Source organism: Crassostrea angulata, unplaced genomic scaffold (assembly GCF_025612915.1).
Source record: "Crassostrea angulata isolate pt1a10 unplaced genomic scaffold, ASM2561291v2 HiC_scaffold_71, whole genome shotgun sequence".
NCBI lineage: Eukaryota > Metazoa > Mollusca > Bivalvia > Ostreida > Ostreidae > Magallana > Magallana angulata.
The window spans coordinates 1-14,115 of NW_026441626.1; the positions used below are offsets into that span (position 1 = coordinate 1).

The window sequence follows — 14,115 nt, forward strand, 5'->3', positions numbered from 1 at the left end:
GTGTGATAGAGGCATCTTTTCTAAAAATTTGGTGGCCGTTAAAACGGCCGTTTGTTGTCCTGTGCGTGTAGCACAAAGGCGGTTGGTTGTCTAACCACCGAATCCGTAGAGGGTACGTCCCTGTCTCTTCAGAGCGTAGACAACGTCCATGGCTGTGACGGTCTTCCTCTTGGCGTGCTCTGTGTATGTGACTGCGTCACGGATGACGTTCTCAAGGAACACCTTCAGGACACCACGGGTCTCCTCGTAGATGAGTCCGGAGATACGTTTGACTCCACCTCTGCGTGCAAGACGACGGATGGCGGGCTTGGTGATACCCTGGATGTTATCTCTCAAGACTTTCCTGTGACGCTTGGCGCCCCCCTTTCCAAGTCCTTTTCCTCCTTTACCACGTCCAGACATGTTTTCTCTCAGTTAAAGTGTACTGAAATGATTATCTACTGCCGCGTGAACAGCTTATAAAGCCCTTTATTTACGACCCGTGAGAGAGCATTCTACCTTGAAAAGTTCGGCAGGGAAAAATTAGCAATAAGTAAACTCAACGCTGATTGGCTACAGTGTAAACGCGCCTCGGCGCTTGTTTGTTGACATATTGTCTGCAGGCACTTTTCTCTTATATTTAATAAAACTTTTTTGGGTTTCTTTTTTTTTAAAAAGAGGGATGGTGGTATTGAATAAATCATTTGTTCCAGATTTTCTACATCTTACCAAAACATAGGAACACAATAATTATTATCATTTTGCTTTTGTTTAATATCATTTTTAAAGTGTAAACACACATTCTGTATTAAATCTAGTAATAAATACATGCAAAGAAAAAAAAATCATTTTTCTTACCGGTGAGTACATATCAAAATGAAAACATAATGCAATATGATGATATTTACTTTAGCAATTTCAGTTATAGTGTATAATTTCAATGTGTATTTCTTCCCTTTTTGATGAATTATGCACCAGTGATTCAGTCAAGTGTTCATTTCATTGAGATAAAAAATACACTTTCCATTCTTTACAAGGAAACCGAATAAAAGAAAGCAAAATCCGACAAGAACATGAACACATGCTCATGACATACTTTACCACTGAAATATGAAAAAAGAACTACAGGGGACAAATATTACACAAATTTCAATTTCATGCAGAATCGCTCTTTTAGTAGTGAATTTTCCTACTTTTAAACAAATTCGTTGCACTATCTTTATATTTTCTTTAACATAACACACAGTTATATGTGCGAGCATCATAGCACGAATGTCTGAGACTGTAGTATAAGAATCAAATATGGTTGCAATAATTATAAAATATTATGTGCCATACACATTTCTGTTGGTAAATTTTAAGTAGTGATGCAAGTACAGCCCTACATTTTCCGGCAATATTTTTCTTGTAATGTTATGACTAAATGCACAACTTTCAGAGAGAAAAAACAATCACAATGCAATCATATGTATAGCTGTATGGTATAGTATAATATATTCTCTTCAGAAGGGCCTTTTATATTGTGTCAGATCAAATCATTCTACACATTGACCATTGTCATGTTTGTAGTTCACAGTGAAATATGATAAGAAGGGCAGAGTTTAGAAGTACATATTATGTGTGTAGGGTTTAATCTCATGTTTTCAAAATGTGCACTTTTTACTTATGCAATTTCGTTGAATTGTAGTCGTCATTGATTGTAATATAGGCATCTTTTCTAAATATTTAGGTGGCCGTGAAAACGGCCGTTTTGTATTTGTCAGAGACAAAGAAATTTAAGCTCTCTCGCCACGGATACGTCTGGCAAGCTGGATGTCTTTGGGCATGATGGTGACTCTCTTGGCGTGGATAGCGCACAAGTTGGTGTCCTCAAAGAGTCCAACAAGGTAAGCTTCGCTGGCTTCCTGGAGAGCCATGACGGCGGAGCTCTGGAAACGCAGATCAGTCTTGAAGTCCTGAGCAATCTCACGGACCAGACGCTGGAAGGGCAATTTCCTGATGAGCAACTCTGTGCTTTTCTGGTATCTCCTGATCTCACGGAGAGCGACGGTTCCGGGCCTGTATCTGTGGGGTTTCTTGACTCCACCAGTGGCTGGGGCGCTCTTACGGGCGGCCTTGGTAGCCAGTTGTTTACGTGGAGCCTTTCCTCCGGTAGATTTTCTTGCAGTCTGCTTTGTACGAGCCATCTTCGACGAGTGTCAAATGAATGAATGAGGCAGTTCGCTCTCTGCATAAATTTTATACCGAGTCGAATGAATAACAGGTCTGCCTTCAAAATCACCGCGCCCTCACTAACGACCATTGCCATTGGTTATCTAACTGAGAGAGCCGGCCTGTGATTAGTCGGTAATAACTCGTGCCCATTGGCCCGGTGCAAAATCATTTCAATCCGGCTTTTGCACAGAATTTGTGAACTTAGAAAATTAGGCGTATATCGGTGAAATTTGAATTTAAGAGATACAGAAAAGCAACCAGTATAAGACTAACAGCAAATTTCGATAGAAATACAACATATACATGTCTTTAAAACTATTCAGCGATTTTCATGTTCATAATCAGATTAAAATCAACAACTCATAGCAACTCAATGCATACATGTAGGCCCTATAATCCGTTAAATACATCCATCAAATTCATAACTGATATAATGTATATGTATACCCTAAAAGGTCGAGTCGCATTATATATTTTTTTCAGAAGCCAAAAATGTTTAGAGAAGAGAGAACAATACATAATCAAGATGCACTAAGTACGTTGTATATATATGTACACATATTAGAATATTAAAACAAAAACAAAATATATAAATAAATAAATAAACTTACCACGATATCACAGAAAATGCCATGGGATGTAATCCAGTGCACTCATCCTGTAAATGCAGAGAGAAATGAGAATAGTCTGCTGTTCCCACATTCATAGTGACTGACACAATCATGTATATTTCATCCTGTATATGCACATTTCACATGTTCCTGTCCTGTAGAATTCAACAAAATAATAATTATGACTATGCCCCTTATTTATTTTTTGTTTGCTTTTGAAAAAGATTGACAAGCACGAATTCAATCACATGTCAAATAAAAAAAAAAAGGTAATGTGCATGCAGCCTCATCCTACATCTATGATTAGATATGTACTTGTTGAATTAACAATTACATTTAAATGAGTTCTTCTGTTAAAACATTCCAATGGCATGTAAAAAAGATTAAAAAGTAAGTGTTATATGCTGATATATGAATTCAAAATATTGTGAATTAAACAGGCCTCATTCGACTGATTGTCTCATTTGTGATATTTTCATATCCCTTAATTATTTATTCTTATTATCATAAAAAAAATAAAAATAAAAAAATTCTCCTTGGAAGGGGGGTGTTAGGTGTTTGGTGGGTTATTTATGGGTTTTTTGGGTTTTTTTTTTTTGTAATGTTGGGGACAGAGGCAGGGTGGGCATGCTATTGTTTAAAAAAAAAGATATCATTTGCACATTAATATTATTTTTTTTACAAGTTTAATATAAAGGCTAAAAATGTCATATTCATTACATGTTTCATGTGAATATATGTCAAGTGCAGAGACTAACATTTTCTAAATATAGGAAAACATGCACAGGTAGTAATAATGCATGTCAATTCATTTTGTTTGTGTCTGTTTTTTGTTCATTATATCATTCATAATCAATGGATGATATTTCCAATACAAATGAAGAAATAAAGTAATGAATGAATGAATACATGGAATGAATACCGACAGTCGTCACCTTTTTTTTATGCGATTTTAAAAACTATGTTTTATTAGATATGCACGCAAGCATGTAATGTTACATTTATGACACACACACACACACACACACACACACATGTACGTTTCTTTGTTATTTGTAATTGAGACATCTTTTCGAAAAATATGGGTAGCCCTGAAAAGGGCTTTTTTTTTTTTTTAAAGTGAGCAATCTGCAGTGATGCTGGAATTGCTTATTTCTTTGCTGCTGCCTTCTTGGGAGTCTTGGCTTTCTTTGCAGCTGACTTCTTAGGTGTCTTGACCTTCTTTGGCTTGGCTGCTGCCTTCTTTGGGGATTTAGTTGCTGCCTTCTTCTTTGGAGTCTTAACCTTTTTCGGTCCGGCTGCTTTCTTGGGGGACTTCTTCTTCTTCTCTGCAGTCTTTTTCTCTCCGGCTACCTTCTTTGGTTTTGCTGCTGCGGCCTTCTTGGGTTTTGCTGCCTTAGGCTTGGCAACTTTCTTGGCCTTTGGCTTCTTCTCAGTCTTGGGCTTGTCACCAAGCTTGAAGGAGCCACTGGCGCCTGTGCCCTTGGCTTGTTTCAGAGCACCTTTCTTCACTCCGTTCTTCAAAGCCATTTTCAAGTGGGCGTTGATGGAGTTGACGTCGTTGCCGACTTTGTAGTTGGCCATTATGTACTTTAGAATGGCTTGTCTGGAAGATCCGCCACGCTCTTTCAAAGATTCCAGGGCGGCCCTGATCATGTCAACGTACTTGGGGTGCGCTGCTGGCACCTTAGGCTTTGTAACCTTCTTCTTGGCTGGGGTTGTGGTTGCTGTATCTGCCATGGTTTCGGACGAAATGGAAACGGCGTTGTATTCACTGCGAACTAAGACGAGGAAATAATGGGGTCACAAGCACTCGCTGTTTTTGTTTACATCGAGCGCGGACGTCCTCGAAAACATCCCCTAAAATCGAAGCGCTTGTTCATACTGAGGTCGATGTGTGTTTTGATGTTGGTGTTTGCATCCTTGTTTCGACGTTTCATAGGCCGCAATTGTAACTATTCTACTAAAAACACGTAATGTGGATATATCTCTAAAGTATTCTCTGCGTTTCGCCCGTAAAAATATCACTAAAATAATTAAAATTAAACGAAAACATAGGCCAGACTATCATTTAGCAACTGCACAGACAGCTAAAAGTCGCGCAATCTCTCTAAAAATGATAATTTTTTAAAACTTATTCAGGGCTATAACCTGTTCACTTACTGAGACATGTATACTCAATGTCGTTTATTGTGGGGTGAAGTAATTCATGTTTCTTTTTTAACGAAACACGCGACAGCTCCGTGCATCCAGAAACACGCCACACAAAAATACGTGCCGGGAAAATGTTTACTCTAGGAATGGTTATAAATTTAAAAACCTGTCGGATAGAACAAATGAGACCAACACATAAATATCAAATTTGACAAAGGAAAAACTATATGTTAGTTTATCTATTACACGCAGCATTCTAGTGCAAAATACGCTGTAAAATCGTTTTGCTTATATACGAATTGTAATCCGACAAAGAAAAAAAAAATTCCATTCCTTTATTCCTTCACTAATTAATTAAACAAACTAAAATTTGTAAAAAAGAATTTTTATTTTAAAAATCCATTTCATTCATTCATTCATTCATTTTTTGTATTCATCGCGAACCTATCTTTTTTGATCGTACTGTCGATATCTATTTATCTATCCCCCCCCCCCCACCCCCCTTTTTTTTTCTAACGCCACCAAATGATTTAGCTGCGCCTCAGAGTGTACACCATTACCTTAAATTAGAAAGAAATAATATGCGGTACCAAATATGTAATAAACTTTTCCAAGAATGTCATGCGACCAGCATGCGAAGTTAAAACACTTATTCACAGAACACACATTTCATCCCACATTGGTATTTGCATGATCTCTCGTTTAATTTTTCATCCTATATTAATTCTAATACTGAAAAATTTGATTGAAACCATCTACCAGCAACGTGTGAGGCAAACATCGTAAACTTATTATCTCGAGCTACCTCCAAAAAAAAATCAAAAAAAAAAAAAATCACATGTACATCAGATTGCATTTATAGATATATCCATAAGCCTATACAGATGTAGATTTCGAAATTAATGCACATACAATTTATACAATATTCACCCCTAGCTTTCAATATCATTGATCTCTGACATAAATGTATCATTCACAGTAGCACTTCATCGAGTATAAGTACATATGAATCGTAATAATTTAACATTTATGTGACAGAGTATGCATGTGTGTATATATATATATACGTTTCTTATCAATGGGTTTCAAACACTTCAGTTATATAAACACAGAAACCTAGAATTGTATATTTCCTTTTATACGACAAGTCGTTATCCAAGCACACAAAATCAGTTGAGTTAGAAATGTTAATTAATTAACGACCTGGTTATATATATACAGCACGCAAATTGTGCGAACATTCACGTGAATTTCTCCATAGTCTGTATCATCTATATGCGCCAAGTGTCTATTTATTTATTTTTTTTATTTATTTATCTCTCTCTCTCTCTCTCTCTCTCTCTCTCTCTCTCTCTCTCTCTCTCTCTCTCTCTCTCTCTCTTTTTAAGTCTGGCGATTTCCTTTACAAAATTAAATCGGGGAAAACGTTGATTACATGCAGTCAGGGACGAGGATGGTATTAATTGACAGCGTAATAGAAATGAAATTAATCGAAATACAAATAGAATGTGCAAATCGGAATCAAAATATTGAACACAGACAGTTTTAAATTAATATGTGTGTGTTTCTTTTTTCTTGAAAGCAACTGCACGCACGCTAATATATACCGTTGTCTCGATAATCTAAGAAGCGTGTTATCTACGTGTGCTTTTTATATAAATGCTTATGTGCATGTACACTGCATATTATAGAGGCATCTTTTCGAAAAATATGGGTGGCCGTGAAAACGGCCGTTTGGTATAGACAAAAAAGTCGGCAGAGCTGACTTTTTACTTGGCGGCGGGCTTCTGGGTCTTCTTGGGGAGGAGCACGGCCTGGATGTTGGGCAGAACACCACCCTGGGCGATGGTCACGCCGGACAGAAGTTTGTTCAACTCCTCGTCGTTGCGGATGGCCAGCTGCAGGTGACGGGGGATGATTCTGGTCTTTTTGTTGTCACGGGCTGCGTTGCCTGCCAACTCCAACACTTCAGCGGCCAAGTACTCAAGAACGGCGGCCAGGTACACAGGGGCACCGGCTCCGACTCTCTCGGCGTAGTTGCCCTTCCTCAGCAGACGGTGGATACGACCCACGGGGAACTGAAGTCCGGCACGGGATGATCGGCTCTTTGCCTTTCCCTTCACTTTACCTCCTTTACCACGTCCAGACATTTTCAAGTTGTAGGTTGGGTGCTGACAAAATGATATCAACGAATAACACACGATGCGCTGCGCCACGCTATTTAAACACTTCCACGGATTGAAATGTTCCGCCAATCGCTATGCTTGTCTTATACGCACCTCGGGCAAACCGACCAATTTAATGTTTACAAGGACGTCCGCAATTTACCTGTTCGCTTCAATCCCCCTCGCGTGATATATAAGGCCGCGATTCGCTTAGCGCCACTCATAGTTTCAGTTTGCCAGCAATCTGTAAACATGCCACCCAAAGTCGGATCTAAAGGAGCTAAGAAAGCCGCCACCAAGGCCAAGGCCCAGAGAACTGGGGACAAGAAAAAGCGCAGGAGGAGGAGGGAATCCTACGCTATCTACATCTACAAAGTCCTGAAGCAGGTGCACCCTGACACTGGAGTTTCCAGCAAGGCCATGAGCATCATGAATTCTTTCGTCAATGACATCTTCGAGAGAATCGCCGCCGAGGCTTCCCGCCTGGCCCACTACAACAAACGCTCAACCATCACCAGCAGAGAAATCCAGACTGCAGTCCGTCTTCTCCTGCCCGGTGAATTGGCCAAGCACGCTGTCTCTGAAGGCACCAAGGCTGTCACCAAGTACACCAGCAGCAAGTAAACTGCAAGCAGTGGCAGTTTGATAAAACAAAACGGCCCTTTTCAGGGCCACACAAATTTTTCGAAAAGCTACCATCTTTATAATGCAATAGTAAACAACTGTTTCAGTTGTGTGTACTGGTTGTGTCATTGTAATGCTGTCAATTTCTTAAACAGTCCTTTAAGGAAAATAAACAAATACATGAAGAAAAAAAAAACCCTCAAATACACATACATCAAATACAAATTATGCATCAGAGGGGTACGTGCATGTACAATAAAAACAAAATCTTTCCCAATTACAGCACATGTGCCCGATTTCCACAGATTTCTCCTATTTTCGATGTAATAGTCTTAGAGTACAGAAGATTCCCATCGGTTGTGTTTATTTATAGTTGTGTTTATATATAGTTGTGTTTATCTATAATGGCACATAACTGATAGTTGTAGCTGAACAATTTAACATATGATCTGTCTGTTGAATACTATTATCTAATGTTATAATAAATCTGTAACAACATATTCTGGGCACACTACTATGCTGTATATTCTAATTTATTTCCCCACCTATTAATTGTTACAACGATAATTCACTTCCGCAGATTTTAAGACTTGAATATGGTCCACAATAGCCCATATATTATTTCATTGTAATTTATTGATATTCAAATATCAGAAAACAATCGATAAATGATGTGTTTATGTTTACATATTATGTGTCTATTTAAACATGTTATAATATAGATTTTTGGAATAAAAAAATAACCAAACATTTATATCTAACAGCTGGTGAAATATATTGCTTTGTTTAAACTGCACGGAATGATTTGGTCCTTATTCTAAATATCAAGATTGTTAAAAAAGAAATAATAAAAATACAAATGTGGTTGGGTTGAATGAAATAAGGTGCAATTGATATTTTTTCTGAGTTATAGTCCTAGTCAAATTTGAATATAGAAAGCATGTCAGGGAAAGGTGTGATTGACAATGATGTGTGTGTCTTGTTTTGTTTTGTTTTTTTTTGGGGGGGGGGGGGGGGGGGGTGGGGGGGGTTAGGGAACGGGTGGTGGTTTGAACTTGCCTTAACATTAAGTACTTATCAATAACCCTTTCTGTATTCCACTAACTCCTATTCCTTATGTCAGATATACATATATCATAACCCAGTATGTACAACATTTCACAACATGTGTGATAGAGGCATCTTTTCTAAAAATTTGGTGGCCGTTAAAACGGCCGTTTGTTGTCCTGTGCGTGTAGCACAAAGGCGGTTGGTTGTCTAACCACCGAATCCGTAGAGGGTACGTCCCTGTCTCTTCAGAGCGTAGACAACGTCCATGGCTGTGACGGTCTTCCTCTTGGCGTGCTCTGTGTATGTGACTGCGTCACGGATGACGTTCTCAAGGAACACCTTCAGGACACCACGGGTCTCCTCGTAGATGAGTCCGGAGATACGTTTGACTCCACCTCTGCGTGCAAGACGACGGATGGCGGGCTTGGTGATACCCTGGATGTTATCTCTCAAGACTTTCCTGTGACGCTTGGCGCCCCCCTTTCCAAGTCCTTTTCCTCCTTTACCACGTCCAGACATGTTTTCTCTCAGTTAAAGTGTACTGAAATGATTATCTACTGCCGCGTGAACAGCTTATAAAGCCCTTTATTTACGACCCGTGAGAGAGCATTCTACCTTGAAAAGTTCGGCAGGGAAAAATTAGCAATAAGTAAACTCAACGCTGATTGGCTACAGTGTAAACGCGCCTCGGCGCTTGTTTGTTGACATATTGTCTGCAGGCACTTTTCTCTTATATTTAATAAAACTTTTTTGGGTTTCTTTTTTTTTAAAAAGAGGGATGGTGGTATTGAATAAATCATTTGTTCCAGATTTTCTACATCTTACCAAAACATAGGAACACAATAATTATTATCATTTTGCTTTTGTTTAATATCATTTTTAAAGTGTAAACACACATTCTGTATTAAATCTAGTAATAAATACATGCAAAGAAAAAAAAATCATTTTTCTTACCGGTGAGTACATATCAAAATGAAAACATAATGCAATATGATGATATTTACTTTAGCAATTTCAGTTATAGTGTATAATTTCAATGTGTATTTCTTCCCTTTTTGATGAATTATGCACCAGTGATTCAGTCAAGTGTTCATTTCATTGAGATAAAAAATACACTTTCCATTCTTTACAAGGAAACCGAATAAAAGAAAGCAAAATCCGACAAGAACATGAACACATGCTCATGACATACTTTACCACTGAAATATGAAAAAAGAACTACAGGGGACAAATATTACACAAATTTCAATTTCATGCAGAATCGCTCTTTTAGTAGTGAATTTTCCTACTTTTAAACAAATTCGTTGCACTATCTTTATATTTTCTTTAACATAACACACAGTTATATGTGCGAGCATCATAGCACGAATGTCTGAGACTGTAGTATAAGAATCAAATATGGTTGCAATAATTATAAAATATTATGTGCCATACACATTTCTGTTGGTAAATTTTAAGTAGTGATGCAAGTACAGCCCTACATTTTCCGGCAATATTTTTCTTGTAATGTTATGACTAAATGCACAACTTTCAGAGAGAAAAAACAATCACAATGCAATCATATGTATAGCTGTATGGTATAGTATAATATATTCTCTTCAGAAGGGCCTTTTATATTGTGTCAGATCAAATCATTCTACACATTGACCATTGTCATGTTTGTAGTTCACAGTGAAATATGATAAGAAGGGCAGAGTTTAGAAGTACATATTATGTGTGTAGGGTTTAATCTCATGTTTTCAAAATGTGCACTTTTTACTTATGCAATTTCGTTGAATTGTAGTCGTCATTGATTGTAATATAGGCATCTTTTCTAAATATTTAGGTGGCCGTGAAAACGGCCGTTTTGTATTTGTCAGAGACAAAGAAATTTAAGCTCTCTCGCCACGGATACGTCTGGCAAGCTGGATGTCTTTGGGCATGATGGTGACTCTCTTGGCGTGGATAGCGCACAAGTTGGTGTCCTCAAAGAGTCCAACAAGGTAAGCTTCGCTGGCTTCCTGGAGAGCCATGACGGCGGAGCTCTGGAAACGCAGATCAGTCTTGAAGTCCTGAGCAATCTCACGGACCAGACGCTGGAAGGGCAATTTCCTGATGAGCAACTCTGTGCTTTTCTGGTATCTCCTGATCTCACGGAGAGCGACGGTTCCGGGCCTGTATCTGTGGGGTTTCTTGACTCCACCAGTGGCTGGGGCGCTCTTACGGGCGGCCTTGGTAGCCAGTTGTTTACGTGGAGCCTTTCCTCCGGTAGATTTTCTTGCAGTCTGCTTTGTACGAGCCATCTTCGACGAGTGTCAAATGAATGAATGAGGCAGTTCGCTCTCTGCATAAATTTTATACCGAGTCGAATGAATAACAGGTCTGCCTTCAAAATCACCGCGCCCTCACTAACGACCATTGCCATTGGTTATCTAACTGAGAGAGCCGGCCTGTGATTAGTCGGTAATAACTCGTGCCCATTGGCCCGGTGCAAAATCATTTCAATCCGGCTTTTGCACAGAATTTGTGAACTTAGAAAATTAGGCGTATATCGGTGAAATTTGAATTTAAGAGATACAGAAAAGCAACCAGTATAAGACTAACAGCAAATTTCGATAGAAATACAACATATACATGTCTTTAAAACTATTCAGCGATTTTCATGTTCATAATCAGATTAAAATCAACAACTCATAGCAACTCAATGCATACATGTAGGCCCTATAATCCGTTAAATACATCCATCAAATTCATAACTGATATAATGTATATGTATACCCTAAAAGGTCGAGTCGCATTATATATTTTTTTCAGAAGCCAAAAATGTTTAGAGAAGAGAGAACAATACATAATCAAGATGCACTAAGTACGTTGTATATATATGTACACATATTAGAATATTAAAACAAAAACAAAATATATAAATAAATAAATAAACTTACCACGATATCACAGAAAATGCCATGGGATGTAATCCAGTGCACTCATCCTGTAAATGCAGAGAGAAATGAGAATAGTCTGCTGTTCCCACATTCATAGTGACTGACACAATCATGTATATTTCATCCTGTATATGCACATTTCACATGTTCCTGTCCTGTAGAATTCAACAAAATAATAATTATGACTATGCCCCTTATTTATTTTTTGTTTGCTTTTGAAAAAGATTGACAAGCACGAATTCAATCACATGTCAAATAAAAAAAAAAAGGTAATGTGCATGCAGCCTCATCCTACATCTATGATTAGATATGTACTTGTTGAATTAACAATTACATTTAAATGAGTTCTTCTGTTAAAACATTCCAATGGCATGTAAAAAAGATTAAAAAGTAAGTGTTATATGCTGATATATGAATTCAAAATATTGTGAATTAAACAGGCCTCATTCGACTGATTGTCTCATTTGTGATATTTTCATATCCCTTAATTATTTATTCTTATTATCATAAAAAAAATAAAAATAAAAAAATTCTCCTTGGAAGGGGGGTGTTAGGTGTTTGGTGGGTTATTTATGGGTTTTTTGGGTTTTTTTTTTTTGTAATGTTGGGGACAGAGGCAGGGTGGGCATGCTATTGTTTAAAAAAAAAGATATCATTTGCACATTAATATTATTTTTTTTACAAGTTTAATATAAAGGCTAAAAATGTCATATTCATTACATGTTTCATGTGAATATATGTCAAGTGCAGAGACTAACATTTTCTAAATATAGGAAAACATGCACAGGTAGTAATAATGCATGTCAATTCATTTTGTTTGTGTCTGTTTTTTGTTCATTATATCATTCATAATCAATGGATGATATTTCCAATACAAATGAAGAAATAAAGTAATGAATGAATGAATACATGGAATGAATACCGACAGTCGTCACCTTTTTTTTATGCGATTTTAAAAACTATGTTTTATTAGATATGCACGCAAGCATGTAATGTTACATTTATGACACACACACACACACACACACATGTACGTTTCTTTGTTATTTGTAATTGAGACATCTTTTCGAAAAATATGGGTAGCCCTGAAAAGGGCTTTTTTTTTTTTTTAAAGTGAGCAATCTGCAGTGATGCTGGAATTGCTTATTTCTTTGCTGCTGCCTTCTTGGGAGTCTTGGCTTTCTTTGCAGCTGACTTCTTAGGTGTCTTGACCTTCTTTGGCTTGGCTGCTGCCTTCTTTGGGGATTTAGTTGCTGCCTTCTTCTTTGGAGTCTTAACCTTTTTCGGTCCGGCTGCTTTCTTGGGGGACTTCTTCTTCTTCTCTGCAGTCTTTTTCTCTCCGGCTACCTTCTTTGGTTTTGCTGCTGCGGCCTTCTTGGGTTTTGCTGCCTTAGGCTTGGCAACTTTCTTGGCCTTTGGCTTCTTCTCAGTCTTGGGCTTGTCACCAAGCTTGAAGGAGCCACTGGCGCCTGTGCCCTTGGCTTGTTTCAGAGCACCTTTCTTCACTCCGTTCTTCAAAGCCATTTTCAAGTGGGCGTTGATGGAGTTGACGTCGTTGCCGACTTTGTAGTTGGCCATTATGTACTTTAGAATGGCTTGTCTGGAAGATCCGCCACGCTCTTTCAAAGATTCCAGGGCGGCCCTGATCATGTCAACGTACTTGGGGTGCGCTGCTGGCACCTTAGGCTTTGTAACCTTCTTCTTGGCTGGGGTTGTGGTTGCTGTATCTGCCATGGTTTCGGACGAAATGGAAACGGCGTTGTATTCACTGCGAACTAAGACGAGGAAATAATGGGGTCACAAGCACTCGCTGTTTTTGTTTACATCGAGCGCGGACGTCCTCGAAAACATCCCCTAAAATCGAAGCGCTTGTTCATACTGAGGTCGATGTGTGTTTTGATGTTGGTGTTTGCATCCTTGTTTCGACGTTTCATAGGCCGCAATTGTAACTATTCTACTAAAAACACGTAATGTGGATATATCTCTAAAGTATTCTCTGCGTTTCGCCCGTAAAAATATCACTAAAATAATTAAAATTAAACGAAAACATAGGCCAGACTATCATTTAGCAACTGCACAGACAGCTAAAAGTCGCGCAATCTCTCTAAAAATGATAATTTTTTAAAACTTATTCAGGGCTATAACCTGTTCACTTACTGAGACATGTATACTCAATGTCGTTTATTGTGGGGTGAAGTAATTCATGTTTCTTTTTTAACGAAACACGCGACAGCTCCGTGCATCCAGAAACACGCCACACAAAAATACGTGCCGGGAAAATGTTTACTCTAGGAATGGTTATAAATTTAAAAACCTGTCGGATAGAACAAATGAGACCAACACATAAATATCAAATTTGACAAAGGAAAAACTATATGTTAGTTTATCTATTACACG

General features: G+C 38.1%; 6 protein-coding genes across 6 annotated transcripts; 1 reads left to right on the forward strand and 5 right to left on the reverse strand.

Annotated features, from left to right (window-relative positions):
• Nucleotides 1–27: 27 nt before the first annotated feature.
• On the reverse strand, nucleotides 28–575 carry LOC128168941 (histone H4). Its single transcript, XM_052835108.1, has one exon. It carries the CDS (start codon nucleotides 400–402, stop codon nucleotides 91–93), a length of 312 nt encoding a protein of 103 aa, XP_052691068.1. The 5' UTR covers nucleotides 403–575; the 3' UTR covers nucleotides 28–90.
• An 801-nt stretch (nucleotides 576–1,376) lies between these two features.
• Nucleotides 1,377–5,149, reverse strand: LOC128168943 (histone H3-like). Its single transcript, XM_052835109.1, has 2 exons — nucleotides 4,089–5,149; nucleotides 1,377–2,093 (listed from the first exon to the last, which is right to left on the reverse strand). Exons 1-2 carry the CDS (start codon nucleotides 4,542–4,544, stop codon nucleotides 1,755–1,757), a joined length of 795 nt encoding a protein of 264 aa, XP_052691069.1. The 5' UTR covers nucleotides 4,545–5,149; the 3' UTR covers nucleotides 1,377–1,754.
• A 1,170-nt stretch (nucleotides 5,150–6,319) lies between these two features.
• On the reverse strand, nucleotides 6,320–7,162 carry LOC128168945 (histone H2A-like). The gene has a single exon (XM_052835111.1). The coding sequence runs from the start codon at nucleotides 7,106–7,108 to the stop codon at nucleotides 6,728–6,730; it is 381 nt and encodes a 126-aa protein (XP_052691071.1). The 5' UTR covers nucleotides 7,109–7,162; the 3' UTR covers nucleotides 6,320–6,727.
• A 24-nt stretch (nucleotides 7,163–7,186) lies between these two features.
• LOC128168944 (histone H2B-like) lies at nucleotides 7,187–8,702 on the forward strand. Its single transcript, XM_052835110.1, has one exon. The coding sequence runs from the start codon at nucleotides 7,202–7,204 to the stop codon at nucleotides 7,745–7,747; it is 546 nt and encodes a 181-aa protein (XP_052691070.1). The 5' UTR covers nucleotides 7,187–7,201; the 3' UTR covers nucleotides 7,748–8,702.
• A 239-nt stretch (nucleotides 8,703–8,941) lies between these two features.
• LOC128168931 (histone H4) lies at nucleotides 8,942–9,487 on the reverse strand. Its single transcript, XM_052835097.1, has one exon. The coding sequence runs from the start codon at nucleotides 9,314–9,316 to the stop codon at nucleotides 9,005–9,007; it is 312 nt and encodes a 103-aa protein (XP_052691057.1). The 5' UTR covers nucleotides 9,317–9,487; the 3' UTR covers nucleotides 8,942–9,004.
• An 803-nt stretch (nucleotides 9,488–10,290) lies between these two features.
• Nucleotides 10,291–14,057, reverse strand: LOC128168932 (histone H3-like). The gene is made up of 2 exons (XM_052835098.1): nucleotides 12,997–14,057; nucleotides 10,291–11,007 (listed from the first exon to the last, which is right to left on the reverse strand). The coding sequence occupies exons 1-2, from the start codon at nucleotides 13,450–13,452 to the stop codon at nucleotides 10,669–10,671; spliced, it is 795 nt and encodes a 264-aa protein (XP_052691058.1). The 5' UTR covers nucleotides 13,453–14,057; the 3' UTR covers nucleotides 10,291–10,668.
• Nucleotides 14,058–14,115: the final 58 nt, after the last annotated feature.

Coding starts and splice junctions, on each gene's coding strand:
- LOC128168941 (XM_052835108.1), bottom strand. CDS start 402: ATGTCTGGACGTGGTAAAGGAGGAAAAGGACTTGGAAAGGGGGGCGCC.
- LOC128168943 (XM_052835109.1), bottom strand. CDS start 4,544: ATGGCAGATACAGCAACCACAACCCCAGCCAAGAAGAAGGTTACAAAG. Junction 2,094..4,088: donor AAGCAGCCGGACCGAAAAAG/GTTAAGACTCCA, acceptor CTGGCTACCAAG/GCCGCCCGTAAGAGCGCCCC.
- LOC128168945 (XM_052835111.1), bottom strand. CDS start 7,108: ATGTCTGGACGTGGTAAAGGAGGTAAAGTGAAGGGAAAGGCAAAGAGC.
- LOC128168944 (XM_052835110.1), top strand. CDS start 7,202: ATGTTCCGCCAATCGCTATGCTTGTCTTATACGCACCTCGGGCAAACC.
- LOC128168931 (XM_052835097.1), bottom strand. CDS start 9,316: ATGTCTGGACGTGGTAAAGGAGGAAAAGGACTTGGAAAGGGGGGCGCC.
- LOC128168932 (XM_052835098.1), bottom strand. CDS start 13,452: ATGGCAGATACAGCAACCACAACCCCAGCCAAGAAGAAGGTTACAAAG. Junction 11,008..12,996: donor AAGCAGCCGGACCGAAAAAG/GTTAAGACTCCA, acceptor CTGGCTACCAAG/GCCGCCCGTAAGAGCGCCCC.